Here is a 14973-nt window from a genome sequence, read left to right on the forward strand (position 1 = left end):
AGACATAAAAATAATGAAAATTATCTTCACAGTTATCTCCACATGCACAGCTTGGGCTATCAGAAAGGTGGCTTAAAAATAAATGATAGTTTAAGTTGCTAGCATAGTTACGAAGCTGACAATGGATAATGTTACATTTACGATTTCCATAAAGATAGAGAGTAGATGAAGGATTGGGATTTCCTTTTTTTTACGCAGATATGGTTCATTTTGAGTTAAACTGTCAAGATCATTCCATAACTCCAAAATGTTAGGAATAAAGCTGTTTTTATATGAATTAGTATGGCATGTTGGCAAAAGATCCTTTGCTGCTGATCGAAAAGAGTAGCCCATGAAGTGACGACAGCGGGTTTCCTCTCTCAATATCTGTGTGGTCCTTAACCATATGTCTGACGGCATATAACCGTAAATAAAACGTGTTGAGTGCGTCGTTAAATAAAACATTTCCTTCCTGTTATCGGGATTCAAGGCAATCGAATATGTTCCCCCTAGAAAATTTTGAATTTCAAGTAGGCCTATTCAAATCAGACCATTTCAGCCATTTGGACAGATTACCACTAATTTAACCGCTATGGCGAGTTCTTTTACACTGAGCTACATCCTGCTCCTGGTTTCCTTTTCTTCTATTTTAGCTATTTTATTTATGTAATTATTTATTTATTTATTTATTTATTATTTAAAACTTTTTTTAAATAGCAGCCTTCTTTGCCATTAAAAATAAAGCTTGTTTTGTTTAACTACGCCACAAGAGCACGTTGATTATTATTGGATGTCAAACGTTTGGTGGCAGTGCAGGAGGCACGTCATTTTCAGGGAAAACTCGTTATGTTTCCATTCGCACTGTATCGGTACTCGGTTACAGCGAGAGTGGACTGTTGACGATTTTTGTTACGGCCTGTTGCTTGTTTCTTGCACGAGCTCCGGTAGATTTTTAGACAATATTGTTCATTCTTATAAGGTAACTTATATATTTAATTATTCAAACCACTCAGATATTAATTTTGACGTACCTATATGTACGTGTTTTTAATTTAGTGCATAGCGATGTATAGCGTAGTTTAAAGTAGGCCCTAGTATTTTAATGCAGTGTCATGCAATAGAGCATGCTAAAAAAAAAGATCCGTAGAAAAATGTCAGGATTACCTATGTTCACTGTAACTTACATACAAGCAATACATTTTGTGTACAGAATAAATATGTTAGCATTTATTGCCAAATCATTGCTTTAAAATATCAGAAAATGCATGTTTATCTTTTCTAATCAAAACAGAAATGATACGGAATTTTGACGATTTCTGTTTATAGGTTACGGCGTTTTTCCAAAGGTGTTACGGCGTGTTCACCGAATTCGTTTGATTATGGAATTGTCATTCATTGATGAATCGTCTGTTATCATTAATGAAACTGATATATCAATGAACATTTCTTCGCCAGATGTGAAAGAAAACAATATCACCAATTCTGACAACAGTCCTGATATTACCTGTTATAACAGCAACCCCAAAATCAAAGGTTAGTGGAGTATTAAAGAAAAGAAAGAGTGATCTTTGTACTTACGAAAGTCCAGTTAAGTTTTTACCTTTTCGCTTATTAATAACATTAAAAAGGTTCCTGTGTCATATCCCACTACACAGGTGCCCCCCCCCCCCCCCCCCCCCCCCCAATACAAAATCCTGCCTACGACACTGGTCCAGTTGGCAGTAATTTGAAACGACATGTCAAGACTAAGCATGAGAAGAAAAATATCAGCTGTTGCAAATGCTCGAGAAGATAATCCAGTAAATTTGATTTAAAATAGCATGCTACTTTCTCGCACGGTTATGCCAAACTGCTATGTGAAGTGTGTTCCAAGGTCTATAAAACTCGACAGACAAAATGTGTGGATGTGGTAATTCAAATGGTGTCCATCGTTTGCACGACACTGAAAGATGTGTAAAATTGGCCAAATGCAACTTGTTTAAAACCTATGTGGCAAAGAAACTATGCACGAATACACCCGAAACTTCTGTTGTAGCTTTAACTTAATCATTTGACTTTTTAATATTTATTTAAGAACACTGTTAATGTTCGACTGTGTAGTACTGGTACGTACTCAACATTACATTCAGAAATATGGGATATTTAGTAGCTATGAAGATTTTGTTTTCAATTCAGTTGAATTGTTGATTGAATTGTTCATTTGACTCCTCTTTCTCATTATGATACTGTATTGGCTGTCCCTCCTCGGATATTAATAACTGAAAAAGTACATGATTATTTGACCATTTTAAAATGTTTTTGTTTTGATCAGATAGAACATAGTTGATAAACAATGAATATAGTGTTGTCATTTCTAAAATTCAGAAGTGCATTCAATTTATATATCGGATAATCCCATCCGAATATGGGCCAGGATCTTGAAGTTATCCATATGGTGGACTTGGCGAACTGGTCTTGGTCCTGTTGCAAAGAGAGAGAGAGAGAGAGAGAGAGAGAGAGAGAGAGAGAGAGAGAGAGAGAGAGAGAGAGAGAGAGAGAGAGAGAGATATGCAGACAGACGGACGGACGGAGAAAGACAGATGTAAAATGTCACTGGATGGAATCAAAATTGACATTTTCTCTTTTGGGTGAATCTTCAATTTGTGTCGGACAGCTGACGTAACATTTTCAATTTTTGTTCGACAATATTTGCATCTTGATGTAGAATTCTGAAACAAATAAGACAAAAATCAAAAGTCAAAAATCGTAAACACTCCGTAATTCGACTTTAAAAATCAACAACAGTTCGTATCCAGACAGTAAACGTTCCGTAACATTTTCAATAATTTTATTAATCTAATTTAGTCATAAACACTATATTGCTGTCATAATTGCGACTTTTGCTGAGAGTTATGATATATGTATTCTACTTTAGTAATTAATAATCAGGAAACTGTATTACATAATATTAATATGATTTATTCACATTTCCTGTAAATATACGTCCAAATCTGTATAATACTACAGAATATGACATTGTATTCATTTTGAAGAGTATAACATGTGTTTGTTTCTATACTTAATGCAAATAGAGGTTTTACCAGTGTTTTTGTCGTCTGTTCCATAGCAACAGCCTCAGCGAGTGCTCATTGTACTAAAATCAGTAAAATGTAAAAAGTCCGTATCAAAAATAAGCAACAGGCCGTAACAAAAATCGTCAACAGTCCACTCTCGCTGTAACCGAGTACCGATACAGTGATTAGGGTCTTTTATATGCACTTTTCTACAGACAGAACAGCGTGCTACCCTTCGTTAGGGCATACGTGCAGTGGAAGGCATATGCCTGAACCAAAGGTAGAAAGCTAAGGTAAAACTAGAGTGACATTTAACAACAATTAATTATGTGATTCATAATGTATAAAAACTTATCGCAATCTCTGGACCAAACTCCAATGTCCTATTCCTTTTGAATAAAGTTAGTCTTTTCCAAAAATTGCTACCCATCCTTTTTCAGTAAAACAAGCTTCATTAGTAGCTTTTTCTTACACACCCGTTGGTGAGAACACCATGTGTTATTTTTTATAACACATAGTTGTTTACACACGTATATGTGTTAACAATCTCAAGACATACGACTGGCTGCTCCTAGGTGATGACCAGGTCACCAATGCCATATGTCCAATAAAAAAACCCAGCACGATGAAAATCGATTACACTGTAACGTATAGTTAACCTGGCAATCATGTGTCTGTGACGCGTAAGGCAGCTACAAGTAGAAAGGGTTGTAAATATATTTTAGTCGATAAATATGTTAAATATCTTAAAATGTTTTTGTGCATATGTAAGAAATAGAATAATACATTCTCGTGATCTTTAGATACCATTTATCTCACAACTCGTTTAAAAACGTATCATACTCGCTTTTGCTTGTGAGATACATTTTAAATCAATTCGTGAGATAAATGGTATCCAACAGTCACTAATGTATTATTCTCTATATGACACTTACTGATCACCATTTCGAAAACTTATTGAGTAATATCAGGCTTTTTAGTAAAAATAAGTAGAAACATAATCTGACAGGATACCTGCATTTGACCAACAGGACGTGTCATTATGCTGTGCATAAAACTAAAATTTAGTTTTGTTTAATCACACCACTAGAGCACATTAATTTAATAATTATCTTCTGTTGGATGTTAAACATTTGGAAATTTTGACATATAGCTAGTCTTAGAGAGGAAACCCGCCACATTTTCCATTAGTAGCAAGAGATATTTTATATGCACCATTTCACAGGCAGGATTGCACATAACACGGCTATTGGTATACCAGTCGTTGTGCACTGGCTCGAACGAGAAATATGTCAATGAGTCCACCGACGGTTATCGACGCTAGAGCGACCACGCATCAGGCGAGCGCTTTTCCACTGGACTACGACCCGCCCCAACACCGCCCTAAGTGCACGCGAATCTGGCATTACATCATTTGACATTCAGTTTTGATTCTGTCACTATACAGAGGCGTCGGAACTGGGGCGGTAGGGGAGGCGACCGCCGCCCCAATATTCAGGAGAAAAAACTTCTATAATTTTTGCGGTGTGAAATACATTTGCTACAAAAATGTGTATGAGACACCTACCAAAGTTGTCTCTTAAATGCAGTAGAATGCAAGAAATGGCATCTAGAACTCAAACATTTTTCTGGGGACCCCCAAACACTGGCTCGGGTCGACATTTGCTTCCCCAATATTAATTTGTTTCCGACGCCTCTGCTATATATACTCTTCAAAAAAAGAAACGCAAAAGGGTACAAATGGGTTATAACTCCGATTTTATGTTTCCTACCGGTTCATGCTTTGTGAATATAAGGTCATTGCATGTCCCAAACACATTCCCACGGTTACATTCGATAAAACGCAGCTACTGTACAATAAAGTTCCAAAATGTGAATATTCGCAAAAACGCAGCCACGTGAAAACCATGTCACCACTGCACGTGCGTTGTCTGCACGTGCAACATGAACACCGACAGTATAAAAGTGCAGGGTGTTCGCTTGCCTGGCCTCTGTATCTGGCCGACAGTTGACAATCCAGGACATGCCACGTCTCAGTGAACCGCAGAGAAACAATGCCATCGGCCGACTAGACGCAGGCGAATCCAGAACGGCCGTTGCCAGGGCATTCCATGTGTCCCCAAGCACCATCTCCAGACTGTGGGACCGTTACCAGCAACATGGATCAACACGTGACCTCCCTAGATCCGGTCGACCACGGGTCACTACCCCCGGGCAGGACCGCTACATCCGGGTACGCCACCTTCGGGAACGATTGACTACTGCCACCTCCACAGCCGCAGCAATACCAGGTTTGCGCAGGATATCCGACCAGACCGTACGGAACCGCCTACGTGAGGTAGGAATTCGTGCCAGACGTCCAGTTCGAGGTGTCATCTTAACACCACAACACCGTCGACTCCGACTGCAGTGGTGCCAGATTCATCGACAATGGCCTCAACTGCGATGGAGACAGGTGTGGTTCAGTGACGAGTCCCGATTTCTGCTCCGACGTCATGATGGAAGATGTCGCGTGTATAGGCGTCGTGGTGAACGTTATGCGGCAAACTGCGTGCAGGAAGTGGACAGATTCGGCGGGGGTAGTGTCATGGTGTGGGCAGCCATCTCACACACTGGCAGAACTGACCTGGTCCACGTGCAGGGCAACCTGAATGCACAGGGCTACATTGACCAGATCCTCCGGCCACACATCGTTCCAGTTATGGCCAACGCCAACGCAGTGTTCCAACATGACAACGCCAGGCCTCACACAGCACGTCTCACAACGGCTTTCCTACAGAACAACAACATTAATGTCCTTCCTTGGCCATCGATATCACCGGATTTGAACCCAATTGAGCATCTATGGGACGAGTTGGACCGACGCCTCCGACAGCGACAACCACAGCCCCAGACCCTGCCCGAGCTGGCAGCAGCCTTGCAGGCCGAGTGGGCCACCATCCCCCGGGACGTCATCCGTACTCTGGTTGCTTCAATGGGCAGGCGGTGCCAGGCAGTTGTCAACACACGCGGAGGCCACACCCGGTATTGACTCCAGATGACCTTGACCTTGGTGGTGTGTCCTATCACTTACTCACAATGGACTAGAGTGAATTGTGAACAATCCTGCAACATTTGGTAATTATCGGACTCACCATTCAATAATTAAATCAATTCTCCAAATGTTACGACAATGTGGTTTTGCGTTTCTTCTTTTGAAGAGTATATAAGACATTTTGATCTACATCTATGAAATGTTACCACAAATGGCTACATCTTTGAAATTGTTATTATAATCAGTAAAGAGGAGGTACGTTTTTGTTTGGACCACCGAATATTTAACTGCCACCTTCCTCAGTCGCTGTCATCTTTTGATAATGGATTTCAATTATACTTTATATATATATTTGAATTCAAATATCACCTACTTATTTTAAACACCATACGTCCGTTAAACTATATTAATTTTAATGATAGTATTCACACTTTTAAAAACAACAATATGTTTGTGAGTTCGCCAGAAAGGTAGTCTAGATCGCATATTTAAAACATAACCAGTGCCAAACATCTGCCACCAAACTGCCAACTTAATTAAAGTTGTCGTTCTTATCTTAAACGAAACTAGTAGTAATACCTGTAACACATCAGTTATATTTGTAACCGTTCGTTCCATTGGATATGGCGAACACAGGTGACCAATCGCACAGCTCAACAAACGTGAAGGGATTCAATGCGGAAATCAATGGGGTCATCGTCAGATCATAGGAGAGGTACCGTCGGCGATCATCCGGCAATGGGGATTCTCAACCCATGAATACGTAACAGCATTATAATGATGTAATCAGGTAGGATCTGTTTGTTTATAGACAGTTTATTTCTCAAACGTAATTTATGACTTCGAAAAAATGTTTTGATGTTTATGGATATACCAAAATACTATCATATGACGAAGACAACTCATGACATACATCGTAGCCTATATAATCGAACAGATAAAAAGATATTATAATTTTAAAATTTTAAATAAAGTTTTAAGAGCCGTGTAAAAATCAAGTTTTTGTAGGCTAGATTAGAATTATAGACCTAATAAGGTGTTACTGTAGTGTTTTATATATATATATATATATATATATATATATATATATATATATATATAATGTCTTAATTTAAAATATAGGCCCAGAGCTCTAGGCTCAAGTACTACGTATAGGCTATACGTATTATGTAATTTAAATTGATACGTTAACAATCTCATTATCATTATAGGCCGCATACCGATTCAAGGTTCGTATATAAATGGACTGTAGGTGTAAGTTTGATGTTTTATGTATTGTATGATGTATGTAATCCAATATATATCTGCAGTGACATTTTACTCTACAAATTCCTGGAATTAGATGGTGGTGTAGTCACATTTAATTTGATAAATTCCTGGAATTAGATGGTGGTGAATGTATTCCATCTGCGCATATATACTCCACAAAACAAACGTCATGAATATATCATATTATGATTGTGTTCGACCGATGTCTGCCGCACCTTGCCTCACCATACAACATGAACTTTACTACTGTCAAAAAAGAATTAAATTTTGCTATCGATTAATAAAATTAATATTAACTGTTATCTAGCTATATAACGTGTTTAAAGTAAGTCCTCATGGGCGTACATGGGGGGGGGGGGTTTCGATGGGTTCGACCGACCCCCCTCCCCCGAAATCGCTTTTTTTTATATAATTTAATATATCTGACATTGATATCTGACATTATTATATTTCCTCAACATAGAAATATATGCCCAATATCTCCGCAATCTATTTTGGAACCCCCCTTTTCAAAATCCTATGTATTGGAACCCCCCTTTTCAAAATCCTATGTATTGGAACCCCCCTTTTCAAAATCCTATGTACGCCCATGGTCCTCACCTACTAGCTACTTATACCAAGTAATTAGTGGATATGGGTAGACGGGACACACTCATCCAGAACAGAAAAGTTTGGAAATTAATGTTAATCAGGCGCGTCTGCAGGGGGAGGGCCTGTTAATTGTATTTTAAAAGTTTAAATCGAGTAATTGGAGGGCCTGGTCCAGGGGATCATGTCGACATCTGCCTCTGGTTGTCGGGTGAGGCCTGAAATTTGATGCCGGGTTGCACTATAGCCTAAAATAAGTGAAGCGGCAGTACAGAAAGAACAATTGCAGAGAGACAGAGCGTGTTCGCTTGTTTGGCAAACAGAACATTTTAAAATTTTAAAAGAATACTTTTTCGGGGTCTTTGCTTGTTGCTTTTGTTTCTTTGTTGGAGGTTTTTTGTGTGGCTTTTTTGTGGGTACGGGGAATGCGGGTGGATGTAGCTGCCTCCCTTTCTAGATACGATCTGATCTGTTCTTTGTTACAAGCGTGAATCATTCCAGGTGCATACATATATAGCGTTGAGGTGCGCACCTGCAACCCAAACTGCAGTGTCCCGAAATTCTAGTGCTCTGAAGAATTGCATTGATTTGGCTACTCTATTTGAAATTCAAATTAATATATAGACCCCCCCCCCCCCTCCCCCCTCTTCTAAATGCTGTCATCTTAATGATAAGAATAATGACAACTGAATACTCTAGCTCCCAGGTTTAAAATAAGAATGGTGACATCTTCATTATGTATAACTACATACAGGGCTCACCCTGTCCATTGCCAAATTAGCCCATTTCTAAAACAAATTATACAAAGTGACTACAATATTTAGTCTGGCTATTAAAATATTTATTAAAGTAAGCACGTTATTATAGGCGCTTGTGCAGGAATTTTAGCAAGGGGGTCTACACTAAGTTAAGTTTATAGCGGCTTATCCCAAAAATATATTTAAAAAAGAGAGAAAAAAAGATCGACTAGGGAGTGGGATAGACTCCCGAAAAGTAGGCGTACGGACGTTTGTAATGGAGCAGGCTGATTTATACCCGAATTAAAATAAAATGGCCGAACCTGGATAACAACATTTTTAAATATTTGCATTACTGCCAAACAGCTATATAGGGTTACAAACGAATCACCATTTGTACATGGATTACAACTAATATTGTGTATAGATTGATGAAAATACATGGTAAAAATGCCTCATGTTACCACATTTTGCTCGAATATTTTTATCGTTTTTGCTCGAATTTGAGGATTTGCTCCAGCACTAGGTGACAGTTGCCCGTCCCCCCCCCCCCCCCCCACCCCCGCCCTCTGACTCGTACGCTTATGCCTCTAAAAAAATCCTACGTCTGCCACCAAATTACGCCATTGGCTATATATGAGACAAGAATGACCACCATCGTGTGTTTGATAAGCATGTGATCGACATCTTCGCCGTCAAACTGACCTTGCCGAGGTCAACTTGAAGGTACGTCTGTCGCGTTTAGACATACCTCTATCAATAAAGCGACCCCAAACAAGTGCTTGCGAACAGGTGGCAAATGTGAGTTTAACTAGACGTCATTAAGTCAAACAGGTCACCCGTATACTTCGTTTTACAGGTCAGTTTAACTCTTGCTTATCTTGGGTGTTCGTGATTTGTAAGTATGCCAATGGGTAGCCTATTGATCGACTACTTCACCTCTTCATAAATAATCATAACATAACGCTTTGCACTGGTTATCTAATATTCAGCGTCTAACACAAACGTATGACACATTCGTGCACATGTATACGTGTGTGTGTGTGTGTGCATGCATATTTGCCATGTATATGTAAGTTATTGATTTTTTTTTTTTTTAAAAGGAAGGAAATGTTTTATTTAACGACGCACTAAACACATTTTATTTATTGTTATATGGCGTCAGACATATGGTTAAGGAACACATAAATATTGAGAGAGGAAACCCGCTGTCGCCACTTCATGGGCTACTCTTTTTCAATTAGCAGCAAGGGATCTTTTATATGCACCATCCCACTCGTGGTGCACTGGTTGGAACGAGAAATAACCGAATGGGCCCATCGACGGGGATCGATCCCAGGCCGACCGCGCATCAAGCAAGCGATTTACCACTGGCTACGTCCCGCCCATTTTTTTTAAAAAGGAGTCTTTCATTAAAAGGTTCAGAGTGACAATGGCTTACATACAAAGTTGTTTGTTGTAAAACTTGATCTAGACAATGAAAAAGGAAACCAGCTGCCGCCTTCTACTGAATATTAGCAAAGGATATTTCTCTTAGACATGTACCATAAAAATATATTTAAAAAGTAATAATAATAATAATAATAAGAAGAAGAAGAAGAATTTTAAGAATAAATAAATGAGTAAATAAATAAATAAACAGGGTAAAAGAGGACAAAAGAACGATTTTTATCTTTTATGTTAGTGAAACTTCAACTACATCATCTATATAATTATACTAATTTTATATTGATTGGTATTTTAGTGGGAGGAAATTAGTTTAATGCGGTTATTTCGTATTCAGTGATACAAATCATCGACTGAAAATAGGCTAGTATACACGCTTGTGGTTAATGTGTATGCAGTGATGCAACTGCAATCCGTACACTGCATTGTCCAATACAGAGAATCTATACGGATTCTTCTGTGAAGAGCCATGGCAGGTGATCATGTTTAATCTAGTCCTTTTGTTAAATAAATCGTGTTTTACATAAATAGATCCATGTCTTTTCAGACTGGGAACATGTGTGACACAATCTGTTAAAGCGTATGGTTTTAAATTGAAATAACACCGAGGTACCAGAATGAGCTCAGTGGTTCGTGACATTGTCATAGTAGCCTATATTTTAATGTTCTGTCACTAGCCTAGTAATAGTAGTATTTATTAAACACGTCTCGATTCGTGGGCTATGATAGCAATGCTTCCCATATAACGTTATCACCACTTATAAGCGAAACGTATTAACATGGATAGATAATATGGCAAATACATTTGAAATTTCCCTACACCTGTCTTGGACGTGTGTGTGTGTGTGTGTGTGTGTGTGTGTGTGTGTGTTTGCAATCCCCCAAAAAAAGAAAGAAAGAACCGAAAACCACCTTGATGCTGAACCAACATCACAGGCGTTTAAAACGCTTCTTATGTTGGATGATTTAAAATAAAATAGAAGAGAAAAAAGGCTAATATACTTCCCATATCTATCGTGTTCAAGTCGTTGGGGTGGGGTGGGTAGAGGTGGGTAGATAACCCTCATGTCGGTAGGAAAAATGTTTACCATTAGATGAAAACATTTTTAAATTCTAATATAATATTTTATTTTATTTTTCGTTCTTTTTAGCTCCACCTAAAATGTGACAAATATGGTTCCCGGCAGTAGGCCACACTGCATCTAAATCGATAATTCAAAACCATACCATGGATCCAGCTGGGATAATTTTCATTGGAATATAGATCTGCATCCTGGGAGGGTTGAATCTGTCATCATGGACTCGGAGAAGATCGAGCGTTTACGGGAACGCCTGCTCGTCTGCCCGATATGCATGGATGAGTACAAGGATCCGCGCCTCCTGCCCTGCCACCACACCGTCTGCCTCGAGTGCATCCGGAACTATTTACAGGCGTCCTCGGTCACCGGGCGCATGTTCCGCTGCCCGCAGTGCAGATACGACGTCTGCGTCCCCAGAGAAGGAATCAAGGAGTTCCCTTTGAATTTCTACATCATCAGTCTGCAGGACGAGCTGGGTACGAAGTCGTACCACGACTGTTGTGATATATGCAAGAGAGACTGGATGGTGTCGCAGTTCAGATGCGTCGATTGTGATTTGGTCATCTGCAAGTTCTGTATTCACGAACACAAACTCTTTGAACACGACGTGTCTAAGAATTATAACATAATGAGGATCGAGATTAGTCCTGCAGATTTCCACATGTCTTCCACGAGAAGTTGTCCAAGACACATGGAAGAACTACTGCAGCTCTACTGTAACACGTGCGACAAACCGGTCTGCATTGTTTGCATGTGCGAAGATCACAAACGACACGACACCATTTCGATGTCCAATAAACTAACACAGGCTCGAACCTATCTGCAGAATGAGCTTGACAGACTAACAACGGAGAAGCGAGCGGCACTGAAAGCGTTGGAAGATGTCCAGACGACTTCTGATTCATTGGGCAAGTGGACGCGCCAGACGACAGACGACATCATGGAACGGGCAAAACGTCTACACGAGAAAATAGACACTCTTGCTCAAATTCAAATTGGTCAGGTTACCGAGGGAGAGAAAGAGAACATCCACGAACTTAACATGTATAGCAAAGACCTAAAGACGTACTCTGAGGACGTTGACAAGGGATTACGTTTCTTGGAGGATCTTCAGGAGGGAGACATGTGCTTGGAACTTCTCGACTGTTACGGCAGGTACAACAATGACTTGAACAACGCGAAGAGCAAGTCTGCCAACAAGAAAATGTCCATGAAGAAGGTCAACTTCCAGCCTGGTTGGGACATCCAGTTCCAGAAACACTTCTTTGGAAACTTTGGAGAACTGGATTTGGAGACGTCAGAGCAGACGTTTCTCTGCAACAAGACCGAGAAGGAGTACAGTTCGGCGTGGCGTCGACTCTTGACTGCAGTGACGCCACGCAACGTCGCCATTACCCTTGTCGTCTGGTCTATGCTCGTCACCTTCTACGCACTGGGCTTTGCCTACGTTGCTGACAGGACAGATGCCTGGGAAGTTTTTGCTTGCTTGCTAGTATGCGCTTATCTGTATGGTGCTTCCTATTTTGCATACAGAAAATCGTAAACATTTGTATTTGAACTGTTACAAACATAATCTGCCAGCCGCTGTTCATTATTTATTTTTTATATGTGTGGCATAATTTTATATACTTCTGTTTTCATCATTACCAAAGATTTTAGAACTCTTATCTATGCCTTAACTCATTAGTGGTTTTGCTTGACGTATGTATATTAATGCCTTTGATCAACGTAACGCCATATAACCGTAATTAAAATGTGTTAAGTGCGTCGTTAAATAAAACATTTCCATTTGATCAACGTAATGAATTTAGGCTACTCTTTATAAATGTCGACTAAATGTTGTCCGTCTGTAACTGCTCAACATGTAATATACCAGCAAGCCAAATCATACAGTTGGTAATCATACTGTTGGGATGCTTAGTACATTTTATTTTTGCATGGTATTAATGAAGTAGGAACGATATGTGGAAATGGGAACATGCTTTAGTATTATTTTTTTAATTTAAAGTGCTGAGTGTGCAGTGTGCAGAATTTTCATACACTGCTAATACGGACTCAGTCATCTTAACAAAAGCTGTGAATAACAAATTGTTCATAGGCGTCGGAAGCGGCATCGAATCCCAACTGCAGTTAATGCACTGTCTCCCTCACCCTACCCCTTCCCACCCCTCTGATGAATGGCGAATTAATATTAATATAATATATAATATCTTCCGACGCCTATGTTATTGCTAATACACAAGCGGTTTCCATTACATCGATGATTCCAGAAATATTTTTTACAAAATGTAAAAAAATTGACGAAGGCTAATTAAAACAAATTGATATTGTTAGTATATATACGTGCCTTGTTTAAAAACATTTGTTGTTATTTTGTATTAGCATTATCGCATGACTGGACCGAAATGGAACACTAATCAGTAATAAATTAAATACAACGTAACTACTAAGTTATGATTTGTTTTATATTTCATTAAAATTAATTAATTTTTAAAATTGCATCTATAATAAGTATTTTTGTTTATGTTTATCATACCTGGTGTCTGTACTTTGAATAAGATTTTATTATCACAGTGCCAGTTAAAACATTTGTCTATTTGAACGCCATGTTTTACTTTAAATCACTTGCGACAATGCAAAATGTTTGATACATAGATAATAATACATGAGTGGCCGTTAGATACCATTTATCTCACAACGAGTTGTTTTAAAATGTATCTAACGAGCGAAAGTGAGTTTGATACGTTTTTTAACGAGTTTGAGATAAATGGTATGTAACGGATACAAATGTATTATTCTATTTCTTACATATCCTCAAAAACCATGATTTAAGCAAAGTTTAATATCTTTATCGACTAAAAGATATTTATAACCCTTTGCACTTGTAACTGACTTAAGCGTTACAGACACGATTGCCAGGTTAACTATACGTCACAGTGTAATCGATTTCCACTGTGCTATTTTTTTACTGGACGTATGGCATTAGTGACCTGGTCATCACCAAGGAGCACCAGTCGTCTTGAAATTGTTAGCACACGTACGTGTGTAAACAACTAGTATGTGTTACCAAAAATAACGCATGGTGTTCTCACCAACGGGTGTGTAAGAAATATCCACCGACGCATTATTTGGTCACGTCGAGACTGTCTGTAAAGTTGTATACAGTTCAAGTTTCAGTCGGAGATCCTAAGAGAAAACCCCCAAACCAAACCAAAGCAAAATTTGGAGCCACAATATACTGAAAGCCATACATACATACGTGAGAAAATTTCCTATTAGGGGCGGATGGCATATTAAGAATAATTAATGCCACGTACGGTACTGCAAATCCATGGCTAAAAACTATTCTGGTAGAGTAAGATTTGCAGTTGTAAACTCAAGTAAGGTTATTCTGGATGTTTTTTAAATTTGGCTTTTTATAACTTTTCTACCGACATGGACAAAAGGTAAGAGAAATCCTAGTGCCACCAAGTCAGGCTTAGATGGTGATGAGATATGCTATTTCTGACGACAAGCGTAACAACATATTAATGTGTCATGGTCTTGTGGGAATTGCTAAATTTTAAATAAACCCATTACTTTATTAGGGGCTAAATGTCCTCCCTTACTATTGCATCAACAGTGTCATAAAACCATTTTCCAGCTACAATCATTCATGACATAAAAGACACACCATTTCACCCTTTTTGATCTTAATAGTCTATGATCTCCTCTTGCAATTCATCCTTAATAGAAAGTTTACCAATGCCAATTATTACGAAAAAAAATTGATATGAATTTTGTCACCG

At 38.8% G+C, this 14973-nt stretch overlaps 1 protein-coding gene and 1 long non-coding RNA gene across 2 annotated transcripts; both read left to right on the top strand.

The window, feature by feature from the left end:
* The first annotated feature begins 816 nt into the window (after positions 1-816).
* LOC121380477 lies at positions 817-4715 on the top strand. Its single transcript, XR_005958942.1, has 3 exons — positions 817-958; positions 1306-1512; positions 4262-4715. It is a non-coding gene; the product is annotated as an uncharacterized LOC121380477 (long non-coding RNA).
* A 1932-nt stretch (positions 4716-6647) lies between these two features.
* Positions 6648-13628, top strand: LOC121380396 (tripartite motif-containing protein 45-like). The gene is made up of 2 exons (XM_041509191.1): positions 6648-6856; positions 11258-13628. Exon 2 carries the CDS (start codon positions 11403-11405, stop codon positions 12726-12728), a length of 1326 nt encoding a protein of 441 aa, XP_041365125.1. The 5' UTR covers positions 6648-6856; positions 11258-11402; the 3' UTR covers positions 12729-13628.
* Positions 13629-14973: the final 1345 nt, after the last annotated feature.

The sequence above is a fragment of the Gigantopelta aegis genome, chromosome 9, assembly GCF_016097555.1.
Source record: "Gigantopelta aegis isolate Gae_Host chromosome 9, Gae_host_genome, whole genome shotgun sequence".
NCBI classification, from domain to species: Eukaryota; Metazoa; Mollusca; class Gastropoda; order Neomphalida; family Peltospiridae; genus Gigantopelta; species Gigantopelta aegis.